The sequence below is a fragment of the Pinus tabuliformis genome, chromosome 1_1, assembly GCF_031772625.1.
Source record: "Pinus tabuliformis cultivar Carrire ecotype Pingquan chromosome 1_1, CPIR1, whole genome shotgun sequence".
Lineage (NCBI taxonomy): Eukaryota > Viridiplantae > Streptophyta > Pinopsida > Pinales > Pinaceae > Pinus > Pinus tabuliformis.
Window position 1 is genome coordinate 963,312,105 of NC_142297.1, and position 16,317 is coordinate 963,328,421.

The 16,317-nt window shown below is 38.5% G+C and overlaps 1 protein-coding gene across 3 annotated transcripts in view; it reads left to right on the forward strand.

Annotated features, from left to right (window-relative positions):
• Nucleotides 1–14,206, forward strand: part of LOC149217698 (protein NUCLEAR FUSION DEFECTIVE 4-like) — a 238,943-nt gene extending 224,737 nt beyond the window's left edge. For 2 of the 3 annotated variants that reach the window (XM_089393045.1, XM_089393046.1), the window contains exons 13-15: nt 10,730–10,833; nt 13,372–13,501; nt 13,680–14,206. In XM_089393045.1, coding sequence (XP_089249171.1) covers nt 10,730–10,833; nt 13,372–13,501; nt 13,680–13,950 — 505 coding nt within the window. In that variant the 3' untranslated portion in view covers nt 13,951–14,206. The remainder of the gene's footprint in view (nt 1–10,729; nt 10,834–13,371; nt 13,502–13,679) is intronic. The other variant, XM_089393047.1, reaches the window with a different exon arrangement.
• Nucleotides 14,207–16,317: the final 2,111 nt, after the last annotated feature.

The window sequence follows — 16,317 nt, forward strand, 5'->3', positions numbered from 1 at the left end:
AGCCAATCCTCAAAGAATATCTGTCCACTACAACTACTCTTATCTTGGATGCCCTATCTCATCCTCAAAGAGTATCAGATGCCAAATGATTACCCATTCCTCCATTTTGTCTTCCCAGGTGAAGACCAGAATGATGTGTCTATCTCTCGCTCTTAATTAGGGAGGACATATCAATTCCAATAAAGGAATGTACTCATTCCTAAAGAGGGAATTTTCGGCTCCCTCTTAATTAGGGACCTACAATAGCTCCTCAACGAGCAGCTTGAAGAGCTCCTTCCTTCGATGTCATGAATTCCTTTGTCAAGGAGTCTTCATCTTTTGTGGCTTCTACATAGGGCACAAACCATACATGACTTTCATCCATGGGTCAGTCATGTCATTATTCCTTTCATCAGAAAGTGATCCATTAGTCTTCATCTGGACTTGCTTCATGTCATGCTGCTTCCCTTGGCAGACCTGCATAAACCCATCCAGATATCTGTTCAAAAATAAGAAATGAAGACTTAAATAAAAAATTACCTTTGTGATGGTCTTTCATCATGACATCTTCCAGTGTGCATTAGCATCCTGCATACATGTTGACATATCTCCCAAAGATATCCATTGTCAAGGGTCTCCATCTTTTTCAGACTTCCATCAAAGTCTTCATATCATTCTAGGAGATTTCCTAGTCAAATATTCTTGGTCTTTCTGATGTTGATTGCCTTTACCATGGTTGCATTTCTCACGACGTCTTTCTTCATTTCTTCACACATGATATTCCTAGGAGATTCCATTCACAGTTCCCAAATTGCAGTCGTCCACCTCATACTCCATATGAGGACATATTATGTTGATTTCATCTAGTGTGACCCATGCCTTTCGACATTCTTTCATAGGAGGAGATTCATTTCTTTTGATCATGCTTCTCAAAATAGAGTAGTGATCCAAGTTTCTTGCAACCATACAACACGACTTTATAAAATCAAATACAAGCATACATACCTCATTTACCTTTAGGTCATCTAGGCTTCTTTCAAGAACTTCCTTGATTGAAAAGATCTTCAACCCCTTGATTTGCTTCATATCTTATGTCATCATACCATCATCCCATGAATTCCACATGTTGGAGTTCCTGATGAAACCCTTGCTTCCTCTATGGATCGGAGAATCTTCCAATGAAGATTCCATCAGAGAATCTTGAGGATCTTGCATATCCCTATCCAGCAGATGTTTCCTTTTTGACTTGATGAATGATGGGCCTTGTCCTGGATGACTTCTTCCTTTCCTTAAGTTTCCAAAGAGGTTCCCAAGAGGTATATCCTTCATAGTTGATTATCAGACATCCTTCATGTTTCCTATATTAGAATATGTCTATTTAGTATTTAATGCTCAGTCTTCTAGCTGTTGCTATTTTTATTCTTTTAGCAGTTTCTTAGATGAAACTGTTTGTACATAGAAACCTGATGTTTCTATTATTGTAAATATCTTTGTATTATCATTGAGCTGTTTGCTCTTTGTGAATTAATGAATTCAATATTCTTTTACATGCGTGTTTCGCACTGTTTTATGGTATCAGAGCACAGGAATTTTTTTTTTTTTTTCGAAATAATTTTTCATAGTTTGAAAAATTCAGTAGTTTATTTCGAAACTGCTCTCAGGGTCTGTAGATTTCTTGATCAGCTATCCTCTTCATATCCTAATCTCGTGAGTTCCTTCATTCCTTTCTAAGGTCGAGCCCTCTGTAAGCCAGGTAGCCTTCACTGAGTCTTAGCCTCGGCTTTGCTCATTGTGATAAAAGCTTACAGTCGTCAATCTCGATACAGAAAGGGATTTTTCTCCTGCATTATCATTTTACGAGGACTGTCGACGTCTTCGAAGAACCAAGATTCGAAACCCCGGGGGGGCCCAAGTTCTAAAACGGCAAATCTCCAATCGTCGGAGCAGTCTTTAGAACACGTGAAACATATCAGCGGCATCAAAATACTGAGCAGTCTTTAGAACGCCCGAAACATATCAGCGACACCAAATTCGACCCAAGTTTCGAGGAGAAATCCAGCCAAGGTGCCGTCGTCGACTTCGCTGTCTAGAGATTGTAATTCGGGGTTTTCGTCCTCGCTCCAGACTGCTTGAGATTCCTCGCAGATTTTAACAGTGGTGGATGCATCCGTTGAGTAAAACCGGCGTAAAAACCTGAACGCCGTATCGATCTTCCGTGGCAGCACAGTTTATATGCCCGTCGCTCACACAGTCATAGTTACGGGAATATATCAGTGTCATCAGTGCTACAGTTTTCATGCCCGAATTCTTGTTTTTCAAAACGACTATGGTGTGCGAGGTAGCAAGTTCGATTAGCCGCAGGACCTGAAAACGTGGTATTACATTGGCCGTCTCAAGTGCCTGAACCGAAGCGTTTGCGTCCAAAGCGTTTGCGTCTTCCTCGCGTTTTTTTGGCTCACGTTTTTCATCAGATCGAGATCCTCCCTTACCACGCTCCGACATGTTTCAGAATTCTTCCGGTTTCCCAATCTCTCAGCTCAAACAGTAACTGGAAATTGACGGCAGTTTCACGTAACGGCAGTTTCATGTGACGGCAGTTTCACGTACAGGTATTTTCCAGATTCACGTATTTGCTTAGCAATTGGATTAAAGTTTATTGTGATTTTATTTGAAGCGGTGGGACCAGAATAGCATCACAGTTATTTTTTGAAGTGGGATCAAAACAACATCACAGTTATCATCAGTGCACGTGATCAAACCAGCATCACAGTCATCTTTAAAGTGGCGTGATCAGATCTGAGTTATTTTTTCTTTTGGTCTAGTGTTTTTTTATCTGGTGCACTGATACAGATCTGAGTAATTTTTTGTGTGCAAGCCTATTTCTTTCACAACAGAATTTGTTAAGATTTGGTACAGTCATCTTGAAAGAAGATTTTTAAGCAGGCAGCTACACTTTGTTGTGTGTCAGACTTCTGTATTAACTTTGGGAAAATGGCCACGCTCACCAATCTGATGTTAGAAGGAAATCAACGCTTTAATGGCAGCAACTATAACATTTGGAAACAAAGAATGCTGACCATTTTTGAATACAGGCGTCTTGATCAGCTCATTTTGGGCAAAGAGCCTCGTCCCGGTACAGCTGGTACCGATCAAGATAAATTTGATGATCGAAATCGGGAGGCTGTTATGCTTCTCAAGCTCTCTGTCGCTGATGATCAGTTACCACAGATTCCTTCTGGCAAGACCGCTGCCGAAATCTGGCAACAGTTGAAAGAACTGCACGAGACATCTGACAAAAGCAGAGCATTTTTTCTCAAAAATCAGTTGTTTTCCATCATGATGGATGAACATATGTCTTTACAGGAACATCTCAACAAAATTAAAGACATTCGAGATCAGCTCGAAGCCATTGGTCGGACCATGGAGGAAGAAGATATGGTAGTCATTACTCTGAAGAGTCTACCGAAATCTTATGAACACTTCATAGAAACACTCAACATTACAACCACAAATGTTGATCTGAAGTTTCCAGATTTATGTACCAAACTTCTGCAGCAGGATCGGTGGAAACAGCAGTTTGGTAGTGGTACTTCATCAGTGTCCTCGGAAAATGCATTTGCTGCAAAATACCAGTCCTCTCAGTCTTTTCAGCAGAAAGGCTCTCATCAGTCTTTTGATCCTGCTAGGAAGAAAAGTGTGCAGTGTAATTACTGTCACAGGTTCGGTCACATGAAGAAAGATTGCCGACAGAGGATTGCTTCTGAACAGAAGAAACAGGGAGGGCCAAATCAGACAGCGAATGTTGCAGAACATTCCGAGCAGGCAGATTCTGCTTTTTACGCCTTTATGGCTAAAAGGTCTTCAGAACATGTTCCTTCCTTTGCATGGTACATTGATTCTGGTGCATCACGCCACTTCTCTCATAGGCGTGACTGGTTTATTGACTTCTCACCTTTCAGTGATTCAGTGGTATTTGGTGGAGGTGAAAAGTACAATGTAGCTGGCAGGGGTACAGTTCAAATTCATTCTGGTGGACGCACGCTCATATTTCTAAATGTATACTATGTTCCTGGTATGGAGATTAATCTGCTATCTGTCAGCCAGATTATGAGGAATTCTCCTCAGCTTGATGTTGTGTTCAGTGCACACAAGTGCTCCATCATTGACAGGGAGACCAGTCTAACAGTTGCTGTTGGCCTAGAGGACCATGGTCTATACAGGCTACTTGACACCGGTGACTTTCCAGAAGTGGCTCTAGCAGCACGTGTCTCTCCCATCAGCACTCTATGGCATCAGCGATATGGGCATCTAAATATGCAGTATCTCTCTCAGCTCTCTCGGGAGGGACTTGTGTCAGGATTACCTGATATTCAGACTCAGCAGTTGGGGGTATGCAGCGCCTGTCAAGCGGGAAAGCAACATCGGTCTTCATTCAAAAATGGAGAATCGTGGCGCGCATCCAAGGTACTTCAGTTACTTCATGCTGATATTTGTGGTCCAATGAATACAGCTTCTATCACTGCTTGCAAATATTTTTTACTTATTGTAGATGACTTCAGTAGAAAGATGTGGGTGTATTTTTTAAAAAATAAATCTGATGCTCTTAGTACCTTTCAGAAGTTTAAAACCTTAGTTGAAAAAGAATCTGGTTGTAATATCATGACCCTTAGGACCGACAATGGGGGGGAATTTTGTTCCTCAGCTTTTGCCAACTTCTGTGATATTCATGGCATCAAACGTCAATTAACCACACCTTACACTCCCCAGCAGAACAGTGTTGTCGAGCGTCGCAACTGCATGGTTGTTGAAATGGCTCGTTCCCTGTTACAACACAGGAGTGTTCCAAACAAATTCTGGGCTGAAGCAGTATTTACTGCTGTTTACCTTCTTAACCGATCACCTACTCAGGCTGTTAAAGGGAAGACTCCTGAAGAAGTTTGGTCTGGTCATAAGCCTAAGATCAGTCATCTCAAAGTTTTTGGCTCAGTTGCATATGTTTGGATTCCATCTGCTAAGCGCTCTAAGTTGGATTCCAAAAGTCAGAAACTCATGATGTCAGGTTACAGTGATCATCACAAGGCCTATAGGCTGATAGATATAGCCACTGGTCGTCTTAGCTTCAGTCGAGATGTAGTATTTGATGAAGACAGAGGATTCTTTCAGTCTTCTTCTTTTGAGCAGCATTCTGAGGATCCGCCTCACAGTGTTCTTCTTCCAGTCAGTCCACCTGATGGGAGGGATGATGTAGCATCAGGATTTGATAATACTCTATCTGAGCTTCCTCCAGAAGCTAATCCTCCTCTTGCTGTCCCTATTGCTCTTGAGCCTTCTTCCCCTCCTCCTGATATTGGTTCCTCTAATCCTGATATTGGTTCTTCTTCTCTTCGACCTAAATGGTGGGCTAAAACCATAGGTGATCTCCGGGATGATGAGCTCCTTGAAGGTAGAACTTCTAGACATAAGAACAGACAACAGTCTACAGTCAATTTTTCTCTTATGGCTAACCTTCACAGTATTTTTGAGCCTCAAACCTATTCAGAGGCTAAGGGTACATCTGAGTGGGAACAGGCTATGGAAGCCGAGTTCCAGAGTCTTCAGAAGAATCACAACTGGACACTTTCTGATCTTCCTGCCGAAAAAAAGCCCATAGGCTGCAAATGGGTGTATAAAGTAAAATACAACGCTGATGGAACCATAGACAAGTATAAAGCTCGTCTTGTGGCTCGAGGGTTCTCACAGAAGGAAGGCATCGATTATGAGGAGACTTTTGCTCCTACAGCCAAGATGAGTACCATAAGGCTTGTTCTTGCCCTAGCAGCTCAGTTCAATTGGAAAGTTCATCAGATGGATGTAAAGAGTGCTTTCCTAAATGGTGATCTTCAAGAAGAAGTCTACATGACGCAGCCTCCAGGATTCAAGGTTGCTGGTCAAGAACAGAAAGTATGTCGGTTAGCTAAAGCAATCTATGGATTGAAGCAAGCTCCTCGGGCTTGGTACATGAAAATTGATCAGTACCTGACAGATCAGGGTTTTCAGCGGAGCCCATCTGATGCAAACTTGTATATCAAGCATACTGGTGCTGATATCTTGTTTGTGGTTGTCTATGTGGATGATCTTATCATTACTGGCAGCTCTGCACATTTGATCCATGGGATCAAACAAGATCTATGCAGAACTTTTGAGATGACAAACTTGGGACTTCTTCATTACTGTCTGGGGGTTGAAGTTTGGCAGACTGAAAATCAGATTTTTCTCTCTCAGTCCAAGTATGCCAAAAATCTTGTGGAAAGGTTCAGAATGCAGGATTGCAAACCAGCCACGACTCCTATGGAACCAGGGCTCAAACTTTCAGCACAGTCATCCTCTCCCCTTGTGGATGAAACTTTATTCAGGCAATTAGTGGGCAGTCTCATCTATCTTACTGCTACCAGACCTGATATCAGTTTTGCAGTAAGCTACATTTCTCGCTTTATGTCAGCTCCTAAAGCTGATCATTGGATAGCAGCAAAGCGGGTGCTACGATATGTACGTGGTACTTCTGATTATGGCCTCTTATATACTCGCAGCTCCAATCCTATTCTCAGTGGCTACACTGACTCTGACTGGGCCGGTTCGGTTGATGACCGTAAATCTACAGCTGGGTATGTGTTTAGTCTAGGATCTGGTGCTGTTACTTGGACTAGTAAGAAGCAACAGGCAGTGGCTCTCTCCTCAACAGAAGCAGAGTATCGGGGAGCAGTTAAGGCATCCTGTGAGGCAGTTTGGCTTCGTCGTATGCTTGCAGATATGCATGTTTTCCAGACAGGGCCTACTTCTTTGTTTTGTGATAATCAGGGAGTGCTCAAACTTGCCAAGAATCCAGTCTTTCATGAACGAACAAAGCATGTGGAAACTCATTGCCACTACATTCGCCAGCTGGTTGAAGACGGCTCAGTTCAGTTGCAATATGTTCCCACAACAGAGTAGCCCGCCGACATTTTCACCAAGCCTCTTGGTCCTGATAAATTTGTAAAATTCCGAGGGTCTATTGGTGTTGTAAATAGATTGAGCATTAAGGGAGGGTATTAGAATATGTCTATTTAGTATTTAATGCTCAGTCTTCTAGCTGTTGCTATTTTTATTCTTTTAGCAGTTTCTTAGATGAAACTGTTTGTACATAGAAACCTGATGTTTCTATTATTGTAAATATCTTTGTATTATCATTGAGCTGTTTGCTCTTTGTGAATTTATGAATTCAATATTCTTTTACATGCATGTTTTGCACTGTTTTATCCTATAGTGATGTCACAGTCTCTTACTTCTAATGCTTTTCTTCTTCCTTGGACTTCCTTCTTTCAGCTTCCTCCACTTCTTCGGTGAAATGGACTTCTTCCTTGTTATTGCCCTTGAACCTAGGACAATCTTTCCTATAGTGCTCATACCATCAAACCTTAGCCATGTTCTTCTATTCTTTCGACAAATGTCTAAATACTTTTGCCCTCAACCTGTCTTCGCCTATCTTGCATAGAATCTGCAAGTTGTTGAATGGGATAGCCTTCTTATGAATCTTATCCTCATAGACATTTGTTACCTTGTTCATTAGTTAGTGCATTTAGAACAATGATGATTATCTCCTTATCATCTCTCCCGGATCTTGCAGTTGAGATCTTATGAAGATATCCCTTCATCCTTTGATACCTTCAATATTGTGTAGATCAGATCTAAGTGATCTGACCTTCTTTATCGCATCTTCAGAGAATGGTTCTACCAGCTTATTATATATATCTCTTTGATGTCTCCAATATTGTTGTATGAGGGGATCTTTCATAAGAATCTCTTTCCATGTATTCAGAGGAGACCTTGTCATTGATGTGTTCAATGACTTCACTTTCTTCGAGGAATATGCCTATCCTCCTTTTCCATGCAAGGAATTTCGATGACCCAACCAGCTTATAGATCTCCTTGCAAAACGAAGTCATTTTACCAAATTTGATTATAGGATGAAAGATACTTACTTGACAAGTGAAGATGAAATCTTCAACTTGATCACTTTGATGGTGATTGAAGAAGACGTATCAGTGCTCCTTTTGGATGATCTTCTTCCAAATGAAAGGCCCTTCTTTAATAGAGGAGATTTCTCCTTTTATGATGTCAATGTCTTTAGATCTAGCTTCCTTTGTTGATGGTGATTGATGAGGATGTTTTGATGCTTCCTTGGATGATCTTCTTCATGGATAAGGAGGGGTTCCTTGCTGCAATGATAGGGAGATTGCCTTATAGCTTTTGAAGGTGATGATAATGTCTTCTCTCCTTCAAGATACTTCGACTTCTTAGGTAGTGAATGAGTGCAGATTAGGAATGCTTCTAGGGTTCTGACTTTCTTCAAGATTATTTGATCTTCGTCTTTAAAGTATTTCGAGCTACCTAGCTAACTTGATGTGGCTCTTTGTGGTCTTTTGCTAAAGATTATAGTATCCAATACTCTTGCTGGTGTAGACTTCTAGACTCTGGTTGCCTTTATTTGTAGATCTATTCACTTTGAGTAGAAATAAGGCTTTGGCCTTGATTATTTGATGATCCCAAGACTTCTTCTGAAGTAGACCTTCTTCTTTGATCTAGGGTTTGATTCTTCAATGTAGATCCTTCACTTTGCTTTGATGCCTTCCTTGGAACTTGATCCTTGAGTGTCTCTTTGATTAGATGCCCTTCCTTGACTGTCACCTTAGCCCTGATACCGTGTTGAGAAATCTAGGGCATTAGACTTAGGTGATTTCTCTTGGTTAGTAACTGCTTGTGAGTATCTTTTATTTCATTACATTAGGATCTTTTCTTTGCTTAAGTTATTAGTGTTCTTCATCAAACAGCTACCAATGCATAAACATAAATAGACAAGAGACACAGAATGTAGGCTATGAGCCAGGGCCGAAACCTCTCACTCTTCCAGAGGAAAACCCGCACAAATTCTTCTTATAGAGATTCCAATTGACGAATACCAAGACCAAGACCTTTGACCTAGTAGCCTCTCCAAGATCAAGACACAAGTCCTCTTGACAGTCACTCTTCTTTCGTTTCTACCTTCTTATCATCACCAAGATCTTCATCACTGCCTTGATACTGAGATCTTCATTACTCTCTTGACTTCACTGATTCCTTCATCGAGGCCTTTTCTCTGAGATGCAAAATCAATAAAGTATTATCATCAACGAACTGTGTTTGCAACAAACTGTTGTATCATCAATACTGTCTTTCTGCACTTGATGTGCCACCGAGACAGATAGATTCTTTACGGAGCTTATCTCTGTCAGATTGTACACTTGACCGAACCTTTTTACTGAGACAGTCTTCTGCATTCCATCTGAACTGTTGATCAAGTAGATATGAACTAGTCACTGTGCTCATCCACCCGAAATTCAGAGGGATCCGAATTCCCTTGACTCTGATTTTGTCCAAACAGTTCACTGTACCTTGTTGTTGTATCTATTCACCCAAAACAGAGATCTGAATTTACTTGATGACTGTAATGGAGGTCGAACTTATCTTCACTGCCGCTGCCCTTACGAAACCAGATAATCTTCACTGTCACTGCCCTTACGAAACCACAGAGGGATTTCCGAATTTCTCACTGTAATTGCCATACGAAAATCTCAGAGATATTCTCGGATTTCTGTCTAAAATGCAAAGAGCCCGCACTTGTATATATAGTAGTTCGTCCTATAAATAAGCCGACATATTCATCTGAAGGGGTGTCTTTATTTGGAGAGCTGACATGAATTCTTCACTTCATTTTGAGGCCGACTTCAATAAGGAGACTTGTGCTTGTCGTTGGAGGACTTTATATATATATATATTTGACACATGCTCAAGAAGAGCTCTTCATACATGACATTGACTCATTGACTCTAATGATAAATTCTAAGGCTCTCAATGGGAGCCACTAACAAATAAAATTTCTTGCTCATGAAATCCATGAAGCAAGCCTTACAATAATAATTTTATTTTCTTCTTTACATCATTTACGAAAGTCACAATTACATGTCATTATGAAGACCGAACCTAGTTACACTTTTCAACAAATATCATATACATTTATTGAAGAAATCTTTTTCTGTTATGAATTTTATAGAAAGGCTGAAAATAGGGATGAATAGTGAATATACTGTGTTTGAATGAGTGTTCTTTTTCATGCATTATAATTGTGCATTTAGTTGCATTAGCAGTTGATTTGTCTGCACTGTGATGTTGGTGGACACCCATTTCCATCCCCAGTTGGATCTCTGACTGGTTAATGAGGTCCATTCGAAATGTGATAAGTGGTTACTTGGCTAGCTGCCATCTTGGAGGCAATAGGCAGGTATGCTGCAAAATAGCAGTTCCTATGTTGTACAAATATGCAACTGTCTGCATTTTATTCCTTTTTATTCTGACTACTTTAATTTTTAGATTTCTACACAAGCAAATCATATTGCTTAATTAGGACTTTATTTAAGGACATTTGTGACTTCAAATTCACATATTACATCCTTCGAATTTGATGTTCTTTAGGAAGTACTAACACAAGTAATGATTATGATATTGAGTAGCCTTTTCTAACCTATGCTAGTAACTATGAGCAAAGCAATCAAATGTAGAACACAAAGCCAAGGATATGAAACTGGGAAACTTATTCATAAGTTATAACCAACTATCAAAATAAATGGTAGCATTTTGGTTCTTATTATCAAGTATCTAGCATTGTTATAATAGCTCAGATTGTGATTGGAACATTTTGCAGGTATGCTTCTGATGTTCTCATGAGGAGTGGGTATCCCCGCCCATTATGTCTGCTGATCACTCAAATCATAATGACATTATCTTGTATACTTCTTGCTACTGGGGGTACTCTCTTCCTCTCTTTTATCCCTTTTTGGTAGACGATTGTGAAATAAAAATAACCAGTTGTTTACATCTGTGTCAAGAAAGTGACAAGATGTTTGTCTTCGCTGGGTCTGCAAGCTGTTCTTTTCGATTTCAAGTTGAAATGTATCAATAACAACTTACATTAAGCATAAAGAAGCTAGTGATTTTTTTTAAGAAGTTCTTGTTGTATTGAAAGTCAATGTCTACATAAAATCTTTATAGAACTTACCTTATGAATCCAGGCCAGTCAGTCAAGTTAAGGAAGAGATACCATCATTGCAAGACGCCAATGTAGAGAGGAAGTAAATAATGTTTGTTCTTTGAGGTTGCCAAGCTAATTCTTGAACACCATTTGTCTCCATTTTTTCCATATTTCTTCCTTTACATGCCATTGGCCATTCTTTTGATGCTGTTTTTAGCAAGCAAACCCTAAAATCCAAAACTGTAAACAAACCTAATTCCTAAATTCTTTTCTAATATTTGAGGTATTGCGTGCAAATACCTCCCCTCCCCTTCCCAAAACCAAAATTTATTTGGTTTTGTAAAATAAAGTTTAACTGCGATACAAAAATGAATATTATCATACGACTATTCTAGTGAATCCCCTGAACCTTGCGGCAAGATAGGTTTCCTGGTAAACTTGGCTTCCCATTTAGCAACATATAAAATGTAATAATGTGTTTAAGGATCGATATCTATGCATACAGGGTTCTCTGTTCTATTCTGGTGGACCTATTCGGCACCTTCTCTTTTCCATTCTTTATATGCGCACATGAGTGTAGTACAAACGAATCATTTGAAATTGAGTATCTCCCAAATGCCTCAGTTTGGTCTTCTAGTCAAGGATCCATATGCACGAGTACAAGGTTCTCTGTTCTAAACAGTGTTACCAGGATTGTGGTTAATTTTTCTTTTATAGTCAATTTCTAATAAAAAATAGTTTTTTGGACTATTTTTCAAACTTTTCCAGTCTTTTATTTGGACTCTTGTCGAGTTATTTTCATACATGCTTTTTGCAGCATTGGTTCTAACTTCTAAGGTTATCTGTTCTTGAAACAATGACTTCACCCTCAGGGTGGATGAGTGGCCTTTAGGTATCAAATGCTCACAACAAATGGCTCCAGGTAGGAGCTCAGGCTCTTATTAGGAAACTCAGTTTCCTTGAAGAGCAGCAAGCAGAAAAAATGTGTGCATTTCAGAAAGAATGAGAAGCAACCCTAGGGAGGTGTCTTCTTGCCTTTCTATAGTCATAGTGGCACGTTATAAGCTTCTTTGCACATTATCTTTAGTAGTGAATAGAAGTTTTGTTTTGGTCCTAAATTCCTAATCTGCTCTCTGTTTTTCAGTTATCGGTGCATGTTTTTAGGAGAGTGTTGCATATTCTCTAATAGAATGAGTCTATTTCATTGATAGCTTATCTCTTATTGTACTTGGTAGGTCAGTTTCACTAGTATGTCTGTAAAAAAACATTGTTAATTCTTCTGGATGCTAATTAAATATTTCCAGCTTGTCTTCCATTTTTATTTTTGTATCTTTTTGAAAACATGCAGATATCACATATAAGATTAGGTGAGATTTTAGTAATTGATTGACCACAATAAGTAGGTCTTTGGGACTCAAAAGTACAGCTAGTGTAAATATACAGTGGGAGTGCAGAAGCAACTCCTATCACACAGTGTACAGAGTAGTGATTAATTGAGTTGTCATAGATCTGGTATGAACATTGGATGCACGTTGCCACAGATAGAGTACCAATCAGTGCATCTTGAACATTTGAAAGTCATTCTGCTGTTTCAACATTCATGTTCATATTCTTGTGCTTAATTTGTGTGTATTCTTAAATCGACGGGGTAAATTATGAAATAATATAAGCATTTTCTCTATTTTTCTGTTGCTGGGGCATGTGTTCAGGAGAGTGTTTCATATTCTCCAATAGAATGAGCTTATTTTGTTGATAGTCTATCTCTTATTGTACCTGGTAGGTCAACTTCAATATTGTGTCAGACAAAAAAAATGTTAATTCATTTGGATGCCAATTAGATACTTCCAACTTGCCTTACGTTTTTATTTTTGCATGTTTGAAAACATTCAGATGTCATGTATAAGATGAGAATTTTAATAATGTTAAGTGAATGACAACAATAAGTAGGTCAATGGGACTCAGAATACAGTGAGTGTAAAGTTTAAATATACAGTGAGAGTGCAAAAGAAACTCCTATCGCAGTGTATGAAGTTGCCATTAATTGAATAGTCATAGATCTGGCATGAACCTTGGATGCAAGTTGCTACAGATGAGTAACAAAACAGTGCATCTGGACATCCAAAATTCAGTTTGCTGTTTCAACTTTCATACTTATATTCTGTGTTTAATTTGTGTGCATTCTGAGTAGAGTAACTTATGAAAGATTACAAGTAATTTGATTTTGTTTTCCTGAACTGAAAGATATTTCTAACATTATAGGTATTCAGGATTTTTCAGAAACTTGACTATCTTTAAGATTGTTTTCATGTATGCAGATGTCTTTTTTCTTTACATTGGTTCCGCCCTTATTGGTATGGCATATGGCGCATACTGGACTCTGTCCCCAGCTGTTCTATCAGAAATATTTGGGATGAAGTCCTTTGCAATACTGTACAAGATAATTGGGTAAGGATTCACATGATCTTGAATCCTGATTCTAATGCTATGACTTTTGAAGATACTGTTGAATTTTTGCCAATGTCTATTCATATTTCTCTGAGAATATAAAATATTGTTTATGCCATGGACATCATTATAGATAAAAGTTGAAACTTCTAAAAGTATCAAATCAAACACTCTGCAGGATATGTCCAACCATTGGTTCATATGTACTTTCTGCAAAGATTCTAGGAGTTCTTTATGACAAACAGGCTGCTTTGTATCATCACAATACTACAGAGGAGACTATGCAGGGAAAGGTGAATGCATGCTATGGTCGGCAATGCTTTGGTTCTGCTTTGCTTTATCTTTCTGTGATTTGCTTCATTGGTGGTTTGGCCTGCTTATGGTTGATAAAACGTACCAATAGGTTGTATAGTAGAAGATATCAGCTTCTGTGCTCTTCAGAAAACTGAAAGTAGCTAGTTTTGTTTATCATTAACCTGACATGCAAGGCATAGTTGTAACCTGTTTTAACCTATGCCTTCTATGAATATGGTTGTGGGTATTTAACCTATGCCTCTCATGAATATGAGCATGGGTACATGGCATGTAAACATGTACAGCGAGTTATTTATAGGTTGTTCATGCACAAATATGAAAGATATGACCAAAAAGTGATGTTCTCAATAAAAATAATGATGAATATTCTGAATTTCTAGCTCTGAACAAGACTATTGACCAATGATATTACTAGTACAAATCTTGTTCATCTCATTCAAATCGACATGGAAAGTAATAAGTCCGATGACACAACAATATTGCAAGTGGAAACGTCAATAAAATTAGGGAATTAAACAACTCTCATATGCAAATGGTGCCACAATGGTCAATTACATGTCTTTCTAAAATAACTGAAAATATTTCATTGTTCATGGCTATACCATCATTTTCCACATTATACTATATGGATTAGTGGTTAATTCATCCATTACTATGAAAGAAGTCATACATCAATGGTATCTGAGTGCACCCTTTAGCAAGGTTGATGGAAATGCAATGGAATGTATTGGACTACTCAGATGCATCATGAAGCATCTAGCTAACCTAATGATGAAGGATAATCTTCCAGACCTGTCTGGTGTCAAGAGAGTTGAGGGACCACAACATGCTAGAATCAGGAATTTGTGTGGTTAGACCTATAAAGGATACTTCCATTGGAATCGATGCTCTATCAGCCAAGATGCCTGTGGTTACATTGTTAGTCATTGCGTTTGAGTTATTTTTTCAAAAAAATCTAAAGTTCACTAAATCTCAAGCATTGGTGAATTTCAAATTTAATGGTGAATTTACTCACCAAGCCACTTGAAAGGAAAAAAAAGAAAGATCATATAAGATTTATGTTTTTTGTTTGTTAAACTTTAAAGACACATATTTTGACATGTTTTTGGACAATATAGGGGTGTTCTAACATGTTTTTAGGAAGTTGGGCCAAATTTTGCTTAATTTTCTTTGCGGAATTTAATGGAGTTTATTTATATGATATTTTTTCCAAATCTCATTGTTGTCATATTTGTTCACAAACATGAACCATATGTTTTAAGTTACATCTTTATCCCGAGTGTGGATATCAATGATAAATGATAGATTCTCATCCTGCAATGTCCAAAAATAGAGTGCTGAATCTATTGGTATGCAATGAAGGCACACACTTTGGGTCCAATGGGATCTTCTAGTAACTTTTCAGATTGGGATTTTTGAACGACAACTTTAGCAGTGGATGAACTTTTGGAAGGAGAATGGAGACAGCCGTTGAGTGCTCCTTATCTGGGAGTGGAAACCTGTAGTGCACAGTATAATTGATTAATATTGATGACTCGATATAATAGAGGGACACCCAAACATGTAAAATTTCCATGTATCAAATAAAGTATGCTTTGCTAACAATGATAATAATAATAGTAGTCCAAGTGTTGTGGCCCAATTAAAGGAAATAAATCTGTCTCCCCTAGGTTCTCATCTCCAGGTTCAGTCTCTGCCAAGGACATGGGCTATTATGGTTTGGCTGGATGTGTAGGTGACCCCATCAAAGATTTTGTCTTGGCCCTAAGTGGTCCCATTAAGGGATGTCTCGACCCTAGTTTGAGCCATGAGATTCGTGATAAGTGCTAGCTTGCAGGATATTAGCAGTTAACCTAGGGTTAATAGCGGCAATTTTTCTAGTTACTGATTCCGCTAGATCTAAAACAACAACGCTAATGATAATAAAAAGGCATGGTCATACAAGATTATCATGGTTTCAGTTGTTATGGCACAATTAAAATTAAGTTTATTGTTTGATGATTTTTTTTGCTTAATTTGCTACTATATTTCATATTTGTAAAACAAAACCAAAACGGCAATCAACATGAATTTTAGGTCAAAATTAAAAGCATGAGCATGTAAAGTGCATGCATATAAACTTTTATAATGGAATTCTCCTGAGCGTTTTGGCTCATACTTCAGAAATAAAAAGTCATGTTCTGTAGGATGAGATTTGTTATGACCTTGCATTTGAAGACTGACATAAAGACATAAATACTATTATCTAAACGACAACCTGTTTCCAAAAAAACTATTGGAGATTTTGTCGAGGAAAAAAAAGAAGCGAGATAATGAAGAATAATCATGTTCATTTATGGTGACAAGCATATTAGTCATTTATGGTGGCTTCCTACTCATGACATTATTAATGGATGACATAAATTACTTGCTTACTTACATAGTTGTAGACATTGATTGGTATAAATAAATTATTGGAAGCCTAAGGGATTGGTTCAACTGGGTACTATTGATGTTGGGCA